The 16303-nt window shown below is 44.6% G+C and overlaps 1 protein-coding gene across 2 annotated transcripts in view; it reads right to left on the reverse strand.

The window, feature by feature from the left end:
- Positions 1 to 658: 658 nt before the first annotated feature.
- The window catches only part of PTCD2 (pentatricopeptide repeat domain 2), a 36835-nt gene continuing 21190 nt past the window's right edge, over positions 659 to 16303 (reverse strand). The window contains exons 5-7 of one of the 2 annotated variants that reach the window (XM_056112601.1): positions 15096 to 15170; positions 7582 to 7695; positions 659 to 1547 (exon numbers count right to left, since the gene is read on the reverse strand). In XM_056112601.1, the coding sequence (XP_055968576.1) occupies positions 1323 to 1547; positions 7582 to 7695; positions 15096 to 15170 (414 nt within the window). In that variant the 3' untranslated portion in view covers positions 659 to 1322. The remainder of the gene's footprint in view (positions 1548 to 7581; positions 7696 to 15095; positions 15171 to 16303) is intronic. The other variant, XM_056112600.1, reaches the window with a different exon arrangement.

Consider the following 16303-nt stretch of genomic DNA (forward strand, 5'->3'; position numbering starts at 1 on the left):
GATGTGTTTTCCTCCTGGTCTGGAGGTGAGACTCATCAGGGCCTATTTCCCAATGTAGGGTTAGCATGAGCAAGATTTGACCCACTCCCCTGACACTTATTTTATTTTGGGGTGTGGTAGGGAGCACACCCAGCATGTTTGGAGATGATATGGGATGCCAGGAATCTAACCTGGGACTGTCACATACTGGGCAGAGGCAGCAGACCTGCATGCCGCCTGTGCCTGGAGCAGCGGGGCTGGCAAAGGTCATTCTACTTATTGCGCACAACTTCTTTCTTCTTTTTCTCTTTCTTTTTTTTTTTTTGCTAATGAAAGGTTGTTAGCTAACAGCCAGCAGCACTTTCACCCAGGACATAATAGCCACTTGGACTCTCTTTGTGAATGCTGGAGAAGATAAGACATAAGTCGGGGGACAGGAAATATGCCCTATTACTCCCTGGCCCTATGACACACTTCTTGCTACAGGACAGTAAAATGTCCAATGAACAAAGAGAGAAAAATCATTTAAAAATGTTTTGAGATATACGACAAAGTATTTAGCACCCACAGAGGAAAATACTGATGTATTTTTTCTTGGCTTTTGAGAAGGACATAGCTTGCCCATCACCAAAGCAGTCATCTTTGCATTTAGGCTCACTTACCACTTCTGAAGCTAAATGTTGGTTTTGTTTGTGCTGCTGAGAAAACAAAACATCACCGCAAGAAGTTTTCTCCTGGGTCTCTTTATTTCTTTCATTCTAGAGAAAATTTGACCCTGCTGAACCTTCTATGAAGATTCCAAATGAAGATGCAGATTCATTTTGCATTTTATAATCACAAAACGTAGGAACTGTTACTTCATGGTGGGAAAGTGAAGGTTCAAGTATCTCATTCAGAGTGCCAAATAAATGATGACAGAGGTAGGGGGGAAAAGGATCCTGGGTTCTTTCCTAACATGGGGGACTAGAGATTTGGACCTCCCAAACTCAACAGGTAATGCAAGTAACTTCTTCCTTAAAAATCAGATTTAACCAATGAGAGAAGTTCCTCTCCACTGGGACTCACTGGTCTCTGCTTCCAGGGGATGCTGTCCTGGACCATGATGCATTTCCTCAAGATTCTTCAGCAGCTGCACTGGGAAGCCTGAGCTGAGCTTCCCGCTCACTTCAGTCTAGATCTTCAGCGTTGCAATCATATTGACTTCTCAGGTCTACAGACGCAGGCATTCCGCAGACTCGGACACACGAGGATGAAATCAAATGCTATTTAGGAGCATGTCACGGGAGTCGGATGTCCGATTCCCATCCACCCTACTTCCCACATGTGGGTGGTGGAACCTTGGGTCACTCAGCCCACAGGGACTGGCTGAGTGGCTGGAAGGTGCGGCGGCTGACTGTCCTCTTACTGAACAGGACTGTGCGGGAATTCCTGTCCCTGGGGATGTGGCACAGCAGATCATCCAAACTGCAGGCAGTCACCTGGCCACTTTCGTGCAGTTTCCCATAGATCTCATCAAAACTGGACAGAAGGGTGGGCATGTCCTTTACTTTTTCCCTCACTTTGGCCAGCTGGAAGAAAACAAGAGGAGGAGATCATTATGTCTCAGCAAGCTTTCCGCTTTGCTCTTCCTATCCTCCAAGAAGCAGAACTTGAGATGCATTAAAAATGCATTAGGCACACTGAAAGTGGTGAAAACCAGGAGTGCCAGAGTCCACAAAGGTATGCCTGACTGACTATAAGGAAGTCCACATACTGCATACAAAATTCAAAATTAATACACGAGGACCAGGGTGACAGCACAGCAAGTAAGGTGCTCACCTGGGATGCAGCTTGCCCTGAGCACCACAGGATGTGGCCCCCAAAGAAAATAAGACAGAATTAGTAGATGAAAGTTATTACCCTGTATTGTCTGAAAAGACAGTGCAAAGGGTACATAGTATACAGTGAAACTTAACAGGAAAAGGTCACACAGCAATGGAATCAAGGAATCAAATTTGTTCAAAATGAGTGATTATAGCAGGAGGCAGGGCTCAGTCACCTAAGGCCCACAATAAGAGTTTGAAAATGTATTTGGAAAGTCACATGTGGTTGGAGTGAAGTACATGGCAGACCCGGGTTCAATTCCCGGCATCCCATCCCCGAGTGCTGCCAAGAGTAATTCCTGAGTGCAAAGTCAGGAGTAACCCTTGAGCATTTCCAGGTGTAGGCCCCAAACCAAAAATCATGAAAATTTAAATTGGGACAGGATCCAATTTAAGTTTGAAAAGTTTGGAAGAGGATAGAAGGTTGTGGATACTGAGTGGAGGACCCCATCATGGCCCCGACGTGACTTAGATTTGGAAATGGAAAGAAAAGATGGATGAGATGTTCTGAGATGTGTTTGGGAAGTTAAATATGGGGTTCATCCTCGCCCGCACGGCAGAGCCCGGCAAGCTCCCCGTGACGTCTTCGATATGCCAGACACAGAAACAACAAAGTCTCCAATGGAGACGTTACTGGGCCCGCTCGAGCAAATCGACGATCAATGGGAGGGCCTTTACTTTACTTTTACTATCCTTGAAGGAGCGAAGGAGAGTGAAGAGTCAAAGACAGCTTCCCATTGCAAAGAAGCAAAGCACATGTGTCAAGCTGGAGGCGACCTCGATCCAACTGCATATGCCGTATCAAGCCTCTTACTACACTCAAAAACATTAAGTAATGTCAGAACCATTAGGAGGTGTAAGTGGAAAAGACTGAATTGTTTGCTAACTGAGTTTTCAAAAAAAATGATGAGATGGCTGTTCGAGTGATTTCAATATAATTACTGAAAATAACCAAGAGCTCTCTTTTCCACATTCCTTTAGTGGTATACTGGCACCAACAGTAATTTAGTTATCCCCACTAGTCACTGTTGGTATAAACACAAAACACAGCATTTGTAAATGCAGAGTTTTGAATATCAGACTCTACAAACACAGAACTAGCTCAAGAGCTCCTTAGGTCTCGCTAAATCAATTCATTTCTCAACATGCATTTCCCTGAGAGGACCAGAGGAACAGACAGAAAAATACACTGGCCTAGAGATTTCTAAGTAAATCTGCCCTTTTTTGTTTGTCTGTTTGTGGGTCACACCCAGTACTGCTTAGAGGCTATTTCTGGCTCAGTGCTCAGAGGACCATGCATTGCTAGAGATGGAACCTGCATGCAAAACATGTGCATGTGCCCTTTGAATTATCTCTCTTGTTCAAATAATTCTTGGATTATTCGAAGCCTTCAGTGTCTTTGGGGAAAAAAATAAGATAAAGAAAAACAGTATAATGGGTGCCGCCAGCAGGTCAATCTGTACCTGTGAGGCGAGTGCATCAGCAGCCTCATGGTGCCTTCAGACTTCCAGATACGCCAAAATTGCTGCTGTGCCTTTGGCCAGACCCCAAAAACTTGGGGCAAAGTTTACCAAGAAAGTAAATGGCCAAAAGTTAGGTATGTGGGAAACACACCCACCAACCACCTCCAGCTCAGCTATATAATTGGAGGCATGGCCTCTCTGGTTCCTGATTGAACTGCTTTAACGGCTATGATCCCAGAGGCTCAGAAACGAATCTCAAAACCCAGCGGCTTTTGGCAGAAATGAGTCCGGTCCCTGCAGTAGGTTACCAGTGCTGGGCCAACCCAGGTGGGAATAGGTTTCGTGCCTCAGCCTGTTCCCCTGGGCGGCCCAGTGGCCACCATCCTTCAGAGGCCACTGGACAGTCAGGTTTGGGTCCCCAGTGACGAGACTCGCAGAGCCTCACGGGATGGGGGTGGAGCCGGTACTGTCCTCCCCACCCCAATGAGACCCCAAGTCATCCCCCACAAACGATCTCTCTGGCTCCTGATCAAGCTGCTTAACGGCCATGATCCCAGAGACTCAGAAACAAATCTCGAAACCCAGCGGCTTTTGGCAGAAATGTGTCCAGACCCCGCAGTAGGTTACTGTCGCTGGGCCACCCCAGGGGGAAAAGGGTGTTGTCCCTCTGTCTGCTCCCCCTTGGTGGCTCGGTGGCCGTCATCCTCCAGAGGCCATTGGACAGTCAGGTCTGGGCCCGCAGTGACAAAACTTGTTGTGCCTCACGGGATGGGGATGAAGCCGGTCCTGTCCTCCCCACCCCAACGAGACCCCAAGTCATCGTCCACGAACGGCCTCTCTGGCTCCTGATCAAGCTGCTTAACGGCCACAATCCCAGAGACTCAGGAGCAAATCTCGAAACCCAGTGGCTTTTGGCAGAAATCCCTCCAGATTTAAGTGTTAAAATTTTGGAATTTCAAAATCGTGCAGCCACTACTACAGCCACGTGACATCAATATGTTATTTATAATCAGCAATAGAACACAAACTGTCTGTTGACTTTTCAGCAGATCTGAGTGTTGGGGTAAAATCTCAAATAATAATGGTGGGTCTGGTGTCAAAATATTGAATGTGATCAAAGTAGAGAGAGAGTAATGTGGAAATCATCTGCCCCACAGGTAGGGGGAGGGTGTGGGATGGGAGCATACTGGGGTTTTTGGTGGTGGAGAATGGGCACTGGTGAAGGTACAGGTGTTTCATTGTATGACCAAGACTTAGACCCGAAAGCTTTGTAACTGCTCTCACGGTGATTCAATAAATAAAATTATAAAAAATGAAAAAAAAAAAGAAAAAGAAAAGCAGTATATTTCAATGTGGGGTTCGCCTGTGTTAGTAACATAGGGCTGAAGCAATAGCACAGTGGTAGGGCGTTTGCCTTGCACGCGGCTGACTTGGCCCACTGGGGTTCAATTCCTCCACCCCTCTCAGAGAGCCCAGCAAGCTACCAAGAGTATCTTGCCTGCACAGCAAAGCCTAGCAAGCTACTGTGACACATATTCGATATGCCAAAAACAGTAACAAGTCTTACAATGGAGACGTTACTGTGCCCGCTTGAGCAAATCGATGAACAACGGGAGGACAGTGCTACAGTGCTACTATAATTAGTTATAGCAGCATATTAATAGACTAGGTCTAAGAAAGAGTTATCAACACCAGTGTAGTTAAAAGGAACCCAGATTCTTGCGAGCAGTACCTGAACACAAGAATATGCACTTTAAAATATATTTATGTTTCCAGTTCCCCTCCTGCCTAAACTTAATTCTAAAGGGCTTAGCACTATCTATATAGGCTATGACCTCCAACAGAAAGAAGCTTTAGCTTTAATCACATCCAACTGGTTGCTGATATGCCCCTTTTCCAGGCAGCAGTGGGGCAGAGGGCACGGGCTGGGATGGCGCCACTCCACAGGAAAGGAGAAAGCAGTTTCCTGCTTACTACTAACCTGTGTCTCTGACCCAGCTGAGACCCGTACTGAAATAAGCAAGAGAAAGAGGGAGAAGTGGGGGAGGCCAGACCCCCGAACTCTGCCTTATTAACCAAAACGGGATCATTATTAACCACGTGATCACAGCCAATCCCTGACAATGAATGTCTCCACACCTGCCCCCCTAAGCTGTCTACCACAGAGATGTACAGAGCCTTCCATGTCTAAGGCTTCAATTACAGTAATTCCTCTCTGTGTAGTTAAGCCATCGCTATGATATGTAGGCCCATTTCTTTCATCTGGCTTTCAATTTTTTTAAATTTTATTTATTTATTTATTTGTCTTTTTCAATGCTTTTTGGGTCATACCCAGCAATGCTCTGGGGTTACTTCTGGCTCTGCACTCAGAAATTACTCCTGGCGGTACTGTGGGGACCATATGGGATGCTGGGGATGAAACCCAGGCTTGCCATGTGCAAGGAAAATGCCCTACCTACTGTACTATCACTCTGGCCCCTGGCTTTCAATTTTTTAAAAAGTATTTCTCAATCTTCACTTTTATTTAATTTGGCTTTCAAATTTTTTTTGGCGGGGGGGGGGGGGGTTGTGTTTCGGCTCTGTCCGGTGATGCTCTGTACTCAAGGATCTTTCCTGGTGGGCTTGGGAGAACCATAGTGGATATTTGGATTGAACCTGGGTTGTTCACGTGTAAGGCAAATGCCTTACCCACAATACTACTCTTTCAGCCCCTGTTTTTCAAATTTTACAAAGCATTTTTTTGGTTCTTTTAGTTGGCTTCAGAAGCTCAAAGCACAATTTTAACTATAGAAATTTCACCAGGGTTTCATGTCTGGCAGACAGAGTAGACATCGTTATTGGTCTTCTTCCATGGAGTTTTCTTAGCTCCTCTTGCAAATTAGTTCTATCTACTAAACTTTACAGATGTAAGCCAGATGATACTTTTACTGGGAACCTATTACCCAGGAGACGGTGGCTGTGAGGTAAGAGATACCCCGGGCTTTGGCTGCTGACTGGAATGCACCTATGTTATGGGAGGAGATACTGAGGGTGACACAACCAGGCTGATGCCCTGGAGTGAGCTCTCAGGCACGAGTGAGCGGGCTCTGGAGAAGTTTCATCACCCCAGCTTCAGGGGAGATGGCTGAGGCCCAGGAGGGGAGCAAGCAGGCCGGCAAGGCGCCACGGGCTCTTCTGATGAGTTCTGTTTCTTCCATAGGTCAGAAAGTAAGGGTCAATGACTGAGGGGGAGGGAAGGGCTTAAATCTGGGAGACAGAACAGAGAAGAGGGATAGGATGTGTGAGAATTCCACAGGGGAAAGAGTGAGTAAGAAGAAAGAATGACAGAGACTCTGCAGTGTTGGAAGAAAAAAACCTTTGCCCTTCCCACAGGAACAGGAGAGTGTTTGCCAAATCTGTGATCTCTTTAAGGAGTTGGGCTAGAGTTAAGAATGCAGATAAGAAAGGGCCAGAGTATAGTGGGTAGGGTGCTTGCCTTATGTACTGCTGACCTAGGTAGGAAAGAAGGAAGGAAGGAAGGAGGGAGGGAGGGAGGGAGGGAGGGAGGGAGGAAGGAAGGAGGAAGGAAGGAAGGAGGAAGGAAGGAAGGAAGGAAGGAAGGAAGGAAGGAAGGAAGGAGGAAGAAAGGGAGGGAGGAGGGAGAGATGGAGGGAGGGAGGGAGGAAGACAGTGAGGGAAAGAAGGGAGAGAGGGAAGGGAGAGAGGGTAGGAAGGGAGGGAAGAAAGGAAGGAAGGAAGGAAGGAAAGGAAGGAAGAAGGAAGAAAGGAAAGAGGGAGGAAGGAAGGAAGGAAGGAAGGAAGGAAGGAAGGAAGGAAAGAAGGAAGGAAGGAAGGGAGGGAGGAAGGAAGGGAGGGAGGGAGGGAGGGAGGGAGGGAGGGAGGGAGGGTGAGGAAAGGGAGGGAGAGAAAGAATGGAGGGAAGGGAGGGAGGGAAAGAAGGGAGGGAAGGGAGGAAGGAAGGAAGGAAGGAAGGAAGGAAGGAAGGAAGGAAGGAAGGAAGAAGGAAGGAAGATGATCTCGCTCATATGTGGAGCATAAAGACATAAAGCGAGGGATTAGAGAGCCCTCTATGAAAACAAATCCTGAGACAGGGACTGTGGGAAAGTGACGTGTGTGAGGATGGGGCAATCCTGAAACAGGAGGGATGGGTGTGCAAAAGGATGTGTAACTCTGTAAAAGGATGACATTAATTCTCCTGTAAACTAGGGTACCTCACAGGATAATGAGTAGACATTTTTAAGAGTGCCCTTTCAATGATTTCTAAGACCATTACTTACCACTTCTTCTGAGAACTTCTGCCTTTTCACAAATTTTGATAAATTTCCCTCTGCAGCTTCCTTTAGGATCTCTATCAGCGTTTCCAACATATTGGACTGGATGTGGATCATGATCTGAATAAAAGGAAAGAACAAGCAAAACTATGACTGAGATAGCGTTCGGCACCTTATTAGATAATCTACATTATAGGCACCCAGCCCACTTTCATGCTCTTCCCTAATTCATTTCCCTTGCACAAGTTTAACAGCATGAATGCTTCAAATGTATATCAACCAGCCAAAACTCATTTCAGGTAGTGATGGAGGTAACTTGGGTCTCTTGGATTCTTTGTATTTGGGCTGAATCCTGACATGCTGATTAGCAGCTATGTGACGCTAGCCAGGCACTTAATCCTTTTTAAAGTCCTCCTTGGTAAAACGAGGAAAACACCTGTATAGCTCACAGCTTACATGACTGTGAGCAGTGAATGAGAGACTAGCAGAGAGGAAGTGCTCAGTAAACATCACTGTCATTTTCTTCCCAGACCCAAACAATCTCCTAAGACTAAGTCTGGGACAAATGATACCTTTACTTATTTTACTTATTCTTTTTGGTCAGGAAATTACAGATACACAGACTGCTGCAGATATAAAGTGGGACCTGGTTAGTCTCTGCAAGACACTCCTACTTCTACTGCGGCCAATGAGAAACTTTGAAAACTGGATATTTTACTCTGCTTTCAAAATGGTGTATCAGACATGACTAACATGAACAGAAAAACAACCCATTTTTTTCCTTATTACCAATGTTCACTAGTACAATGTGAAAAGTACAAAAGTTTAAAGAAAACAAGAAATAAAAATCAGAATCTATCAGCAAACATCAACCATTGCTTAAAATTTCATGTATTATATCCCAAATTATATCATTTCTCCATAAATGTTGACCCTTTTTGGTCAATTACTATACAATGAAAATTTTCTCATCACATTGAGAATTCAGAAAAGATGACCGTATTCTCTTTTGTAATCTTTATCTTTGTAATGTTTAGTTTGTTTTAATGAGTGTGAGAACCTAGAGGCTCACCTGTTAGCTTGGATGTAGGTAAAATCTCCATCTCTAAACAGTACAGGGTGGTAAGACACTTGCCTCCCGTGCAGTGTATTGGCCACCACTCTGGATCAAATCCTCAGTATCACATGTGGTCCTCTGAATATCACCATGGGTCACTCTCAAGTAAAGAGCCAAGCATAGACCCTGAGCACTGCTGGGTGAGGCCCAACAAAAATAAACTTTGGGGCCAGAGAGAGAGAGAAGAGAAGGAAGATGTTTGCCTTGCACATGACCAGTCTAATCCTGGGCACCCTGTATGAGCCCTGCCAGGAGTGGTCCCCAAACACAGTGCCAGGGAATAAGCCCTAAGCAATGTAGGTCTTAAAAACCTAAAAATCAACCAAAAATCAAATATCTTTAACTCTAAATAGTTCCCAACACCCTTGTTAATAAAAACCAAACTCTAGGCCAGAGTGACAGTACAGAAGCCAGGGTGCTTGTGACTGACCCGGATTCAGTCCTCAGCACCCCACCAGGAGCGATCCCAGTGCAGAGACAAGTACAGCCCACAAACCGAACTCTAATTGAATGGCAGTGGTCTGTCCTACTGGGGATACACGCAAGTTTAACTTATTAAACATGACATTTTCTAGCCTGGCATCTAGAAGACCAGCAACGATAATTAATGTGGAGGGGAGCTGAGTGTCTCCTTGTAGAAATTTTCAGAGATGAATCTCCTGGAGTATCATATTAGTCAGGAATTATTAATGATGTAATAATTCTGGAAAATTCTAACTTTTCTTTCTAAGTTTTCCCACCTTCTCTTTCTGTCTCTAGCAACCACCTTTGATTCAGTAAGGATTTCATAATGAGACAGTTACTGATGAAAGGGGAAAAGGAAAAAAATCAAAGTGAGAAGCTTATCTCAAACCAAAGTTTCAATAAGAAAGCTAAATCAGCATAGAGTACAAAGCTTTTAATCTTACAGATTTCAAACAAAAGGCTGGAAAGAGTGAATTAGCAAGGAGCAGAGAAATTTGATAAGAAAAACTATTAAAATAACAAATACTTCCTGCTCCTGTGGTTTTTCTGAGACCTGAAAAAATGTCCTAAGACTCTGGATAGCTTTGACTACAAAAAGGAAAAGAAGATCTGATATGCATAAATCCATATTTCTTTTCCTTTTTAAGTTTGCTATATTTGAAGTGGAACACTGTTGTGTGGCAGAGACTGCTACTATTCAACCAGTATCATTCTCCCTGTCTCTGAACATAGATGATCTCCTAACTTTAACTGATGTAGCCAGACACAGAACTGAAAGACTGTATTGCTAAGGTGTCTTTGCAATGAGGTGTGGCCATAGTATTAAGTTCTGGCCAACACCATGGAAGAACAAATTGTTGGATGAGTCATTGGGAAAACATCCTTAAAAGAGACTGACTTTCTCTGGCCTGCTCTGCTCTTACTTCTTCTTGCTAGAACAGAGATTATTGGGTGAAAGCTGCATGTTTAGGTGCTTCAGATTAATAGGATGGAAATTCTGGGGGCCTGTCACTGGAGATACCATGGGGTACTACCCGAAATCTGGACCAACCACCTCTGGTTTTCTAGGGAAATAAAGTCTCTGATTTGTATTAGACTCCTGCTATTTGTTTTGGTTTTTGGGTCACACCTGGTGATGGTCCAAGCTTCCTCCTGGTTCTGTGCTCTGGGGACTAATGCCAGGGATCAAATAGGGGTTGGCCACTTGCTAGGCAAGGCAAATGCCTTAACCCCTGTATTATCTCTCTAGTACCCAAATGCAATTCTTAACATTTAAAGATTAAATGTTTATCTTAAATTAACACACACACACACACACACACACACACGTTTATGTATACAAATGGGTGAGATGCTAAAGGATTTGTGAGAATTGCGTTCTATCTCCTTTCCTGTCTGTGGACTCAAAAAGAACTCCCAGTGTGTATTAGGTCTTCAGTGTGACCTTAGTGAGTAACAGAAAGAGGCACTGAACATTCACCCCTTTTAACAAACTAATGGTAGGGGCTATAGCTATAGTATAGCGGGTAAACCTCTTGCTTCTGATACAGCTGCCCTAACTACCTAAGATGCCCCAGTGTGCCAGGAGTGATAGATGAGTGCAGAGCCAGAAGTAAGCCCTGAGTATTGCTAGGTGTAGCACAAAATAAGAGGGTGAGGGAAGGTGGGGGACCCATAAATAAATGGTAAAAGGCAGTAAAACTACCTACTTGTCAATTCCTTCACAACGTAATTCAACTCCAAAATGGGTCCCAATTTGGAGACATAGCAGATTTCTAGAGAAATGGTTAGAAATAGAATCAGGGGCAAAGTTATCAGTGTTGATCTTTGCTACTTTCATACATACTAGGAAGTTGAAATTAATCCTTTGATATTAAGTAGCATTGCTAAAGAGGAGAACATGATTGTTTTGAGAATGATGGGTTTAAATTCAGATGGAAAGTCAAAATACATGAGCCTCAATGAGATCATCTGCTGAATCAATGCCCTGGGTAGCGAGTATTAGCCAGGAAAATGGGAAACCAAGTCCATGGGGGTACTGTTGGCAGCAGGAACAACTTCGATGAAAAGAAAATTAAGTGGTGGTGGTGATGGTTGGGGGGAGGGTGAATTCAAATTCCATTTGGCAGCAGGAAAAGATTTTAGTATAAAGCATTAATATTTATGTAGATCTGGGAAAAAAATCTCCATTTATTTCTGCTAATAGTGAGCAGACTCTGTACTCAGCCCATTTGTCAGGTTTCCATTTCTTAATAATTAACAAATTGCCCTGAAGGATTCCAAGTCGATGACTCAGTCTTGGAGAAGCTGGGGCCCATTAAGCCGTTTTCCAAAGACCTGCACTAATAATGGAGACGTGGACCCAGAGAGATGATTAAACCCGAGACTGAGAGAACGGCCATCACTCTCTTTCACCCACCCGGAGCAGGATGGAAACAGGCTTTGGCCTGAAATATGAGAAAGTTGAGATCGGGCACTTGGAAGAATTTCCTGAGTGTGAACTTTTGAGCACTGAAATTACCTTTGAGTTCCCGGCTGCAGATAATCCTGTGACCCAAATTCATGCAGAAGCTATTCGTCCTCAATTCAAGGGCCCCTCCCCAGTGCCTGCCCTGCAGGCTACTCAGCTCCGGCTGGCGGCTACCTCTTCTCCCAAGGTCACCGAGCACAGGGGGGCTTTCTGCTGCCCCCTCACAGCACCTGCCCGCCAACTCCCATCTCTCCTAACGCCAGTAGGCAGCCTCCTCCACAGGATCATTTCTTCCATCTAAGCACTTTACAAAATAATCATGTCTCGTTTCTGCCAACTGGGAGAAACTGCAAGAATGGGACAGATGAGGAATCTAAACTCAAGGGCAACAAACACCTGGAGTAAGGGCATCTTCCCTTTTGACACATGCCTCTGCCTGTTCTATTATTCAGAAGGACCAGCCAAGTCCACATCCTAGAGAAACGAGACAAGTAGTCCTTATCTGTCAGTCTGACATAATCGGGGAAACCCTGGGCCTTGGAGTTAGGTAGATTTGCGAGTATCAAAATTCTAACTCCAATTTCGTTAACTGTGAGGATCTGTGGATTGTACAGAATCTTTGAATCTTCAATTTCCACATTAATAGCATGAAGGAAAAGTGTCCTGACAGGGTGTAAAAGAAAAACAAAATGAAACGATAGATGTAAAATACCGAAGGCCAATTAAAATCCTGCTGCCCTCCTGCTCTTTGATCTCTTAGGAACTGATCCATACTGATCCTCATCTCAACGCTACGAAAAGCAACTGGGGATTTATACAGCACCCCTCTCATTCTTTTCTCCCATACTTCATTTCCTCGGTTTGGGGGCAACACGTGGCAGTGCTCGGGGCTTCCTCCTGACCCCATGCTGAGGGATCACTTCTGGCAGTGCTCAGAAGAGGACAATATACAGTGCTGGGAACTGAACTGGGGCCAGCTTCGAGCAAGGCAAGCGCCGCCTCCCCGTACATCTCTCAAACCCCATTTATATTTCCTTTCTGGCCCGATGTGATGAACTGCTAGGAATCCCATCAATTTTACATCTGCCCTCTGCGCCCACCACTCTTGGAATCTGCCGGAAATTGTCTCCTTGGAAACTGAGTGTTGTGCTTATCCAGTAGATAGGAGAAAAGAAGATAACATGTGGATGGTATCTGCTAAAAGACCAAGCTTCCTACTCAGCTGGGCTCACTGGCATCTTCGGCTCAGATGACCTTAAGTTCTAGAACACTGAGCCATTGCTCCCTCAGCCCCCCGCCCCACACACACCTACTTTAACTCGCAAGGTATTCTGGCCAGCCATGCCTCTGACCTGTAGTCTTGAGGTGCGGTGTCAGGTAGGGCTCTTGGAATCAACACGCGGACGCTCTGCTCTGTGCTTCCATCTTTTCCCCATGCTTCCTTTGCTGCACTTAAGTACCTGAACAAAGCCTATTTTTTAAATCCGTGTCTTCCCCATTTTGTGGACTTATGTGTTCTTATCAGCTTCATTACCACGTTTATACACTGTGATTCTTTTTTTGTTTGTTTTGTTTTGGGGTCACATCTAGGGATGCTCAGGGGTTACTCCTGGCTTTACACTCAGGAATTTCTCCTGGTGGTGCTAAGGGGACTAATACAATGCTGGGGATTGAACCTGTGTTGGCTGTGTGCAAAGCATGTGCCCTACCCACTCAACTATCTCTTGGGTCTCTTATATACCATGATTCTTAAATGATAACATTGAAACTCAGCCTACCTCCAGGTGATATTCTGCTTCCTTCCTTTCATACTCATTTCTTTATTTCCAGGCTCTCTGTTACCCTGTCTCCCTCTTTCCCTCGTTTCAGAGTCCTCTAAAAGGAGAACATGAAATCAAATGTAAGGTATTCTTATTTCAAATCTCTTAGTGGAGTTTCTTCTCTGAAGTCTGCCATATATATCTAGCCCTTTTCTTGAAAGTCATTTGGACATTGGTGTGGGTGGGTGTAATATTTGAAGATACTCACTGTGCACTGAACTGAAACCAGGGAAGGTTGGTGTAAGGCTTAATTCCTAGTCACTGGGTTCTAAGAATTATGAAAAATCTGTTCAAATTAATGTACTTTATTTCAAGTACGTACTAGTACTTGAGTACTAGCAAACATTCATGGGAATGTTCCATATGCATGCCAAAACGGTGCCGACTTCGACTTCTTTATGTCTCTGTTATTCTTTCAATTCTCCTAACAAAAGATAGGAAAGTGATGATGGCTACTGCTGTTTCAGATCAAAGGAAACTGAAGTCCACAGAGGACTTGCCCAAGGGCTCAAGAGTTGTAAGAGGTGGTGACAAACAGTCCTGCCCACAGAACCCTCAGCAAAATTAACCTCCCAACAAAGAATGGTCTTCCAGCTCTGTCCCTTTGATCATACAGCCCCGTGCTCCGCTAGGACCACGCTGGACCATGACCTCCAGGCTACAGTCTCCTCAGTTTGCTCCTGCAGACTAACTCTCTCGTCTTCCTATTTTCCTTTCCCCCAATCTAACATCAACTCAGCCTCATGGTCATTATGTCTGCTCTTTGATAACTGTTTCCTCATTCCGACTCTGTGATGTCTTAGGAACTGTCAGTTCTTGAGAGTCAGGAAGCTTTCTTTTGCAACCCTACGACACCACTGTACTCATCACCCAAGCAGGACCTCAAAAGATACTGGCTGGGGCAAGAGGGACAGTACAGGGTGTGAGGTGTTTGACTTGCATGGGACCAACCCAGAGCCATCCCTAGCACTGCATAAGGTCACCTGAGCAAGTCCTAAGTATGACAGGATGTGACCCAACTCCCACCCTCACACCCTTGGAGGGAAAACTGTTGGCCGAGTGGGGCTATGATACCATTAAGGAAAAAGAAATGCCACTGATGAGAAGAAAATCCCTTTTCTCCCCACTAGTCTCAGATGAAATAGGTGAGTAAGTGTTCAATGGGGGCAGACAGATCATGGTGGGAAACATCAGAATGAAAACAGCTACCACGTACTGAACACATCAGACACGATTTTATATGCTGTAGGTTCAAGTTAGGGCCACAGATGGAGGCAGTTAACAAGCAGGTTTCTCTCCAGTCTCAGAGAACACTCCAGAGTCCCCCTCCATTCTCTCCCTTCTCTACTTCAGAGCCTTCCCAGAGTGACACTTTCTGCAGTGACACTATAGGAATGCTGGTTCTGCAACGCTTAGCTACATTCTACATCTGAGATATCGACATCTGTGCCTTATTCATAAAGTCTGGGAAGCATAGGCTGCGTTGATATTTCTCTCAGGGGCTATAAGGTAACTTTCTTTCATGCAGAGCTTGATAAATGAGTGATTACATATAGACCTTAGGAGAGCAAAAGTCCTTGCACACAAACAAACAAAAAAAAACAAGACATCACTTCAATATGTTTCAGCCATAAGAAAGGTTACTTACATTTAAATTAGTGCAGATTATGCTTTCTGACTTCATAATATGAGAAAAAATGGATGCAGCTTTTGCCACCTGGTTCTGGAAAGAAAAAAAGAAAAACCAGTCATAACCCAAATCAGATGACTATTGCCTGCTATTATAGCAATCATTTGCTGAGATCAGGATATGACCATGTATAGCAGCCCAGGATCTGAAATCAGCAAGAAAAAAAGATTGTTGTTGTTGTTGCAATAAAAAAATGAGGATCTTATCAAACGCTTTCTATAGTGGCATACTGTTGAGTATTTTAGCAGTATGAACTAAATTCCAGTTTTTAAGACGGGCAAATAAAGAAAAGCAGAACTACAAATCCCACCCCTGATGTAACTGGAGAAACACAGCAGAAAGCTCAGATCACAGGAGAGGGAGAAGCACTACCAAAAACCCTGAAGAAGGAGACTGGGAAAGAGGGAGCGACAGGAGCGAGAGGACACACTTGTTGCTCAGAGAGAGCCCAGTGCAAAGTGTCACACCAATTTCCTGGGGGCCAGGAATGTGGCCGATGAAGTGGCGCACATGTCCTGTATGTGCAAGTCCCTGACATTCCCCAACCCTCCTCCAAAGCCCCCACAGCAATGGCAACAACAGCAAAACGTGTATATCGCACAACCGTGAACCTAATCAAAAAAGACAAATGAAAACCAACGGAAATATTACTATGAGACATTGCTGAATTCCAGGCATAAAGACCACGAAGGCTTGCTTTTTTATAATCCTCTCTATATCAATAGATTCCCAGAAATGACTTAATAATTCTGATTTAACACTGGTTCTAGAGAGGGGCATTAAGTGGCTTGCCTTAAACACGCATGAAGGAAAATCTACTGGAGCTACAAAAATAAAAATAAAAATAAGCAGAAGCAGAAAGACACCCCTAAGAATCTTGGCACTCATCTCCCCTAGCCCATGGCAGGAAAGAGGACCAAGTAACCTCCTTGGTCAGAGAGCAGCTTAGGAAATTAAAGCTGCAGAGGCCGGTGCCCTTGTGCCCTGTAAGTCTGTGTGTAAGGACTATCAGCAGTGGTGGAACTGGATCTGCTGGTGTTTTCATTGCTAATTAATGATAAACAAGACTTCTCCAGCCATACTTTACAAGCTGTGTAAGGTGTAAGTAAGCTGGCTTACTCATTATTATTGTTGTTGTTGCCATAAAATTTCCTTTTACTACTTAT

This window comes from Sorex fumeus, unplaced genomic scaffold (assembly GCF_029834395.1).
Source record: "Sorex fumeus unplaced genomic scaffold, SorFum_2.1 ptg000018l, whole genome shotgun sequence".
Taxonomy (NCBI): domain Eukaryota; kingdom Metazoa; phylum Chordata; class Mammalia; order Eulipotyphla; family Soricidae; genus Sorex; species Sorex fumeus.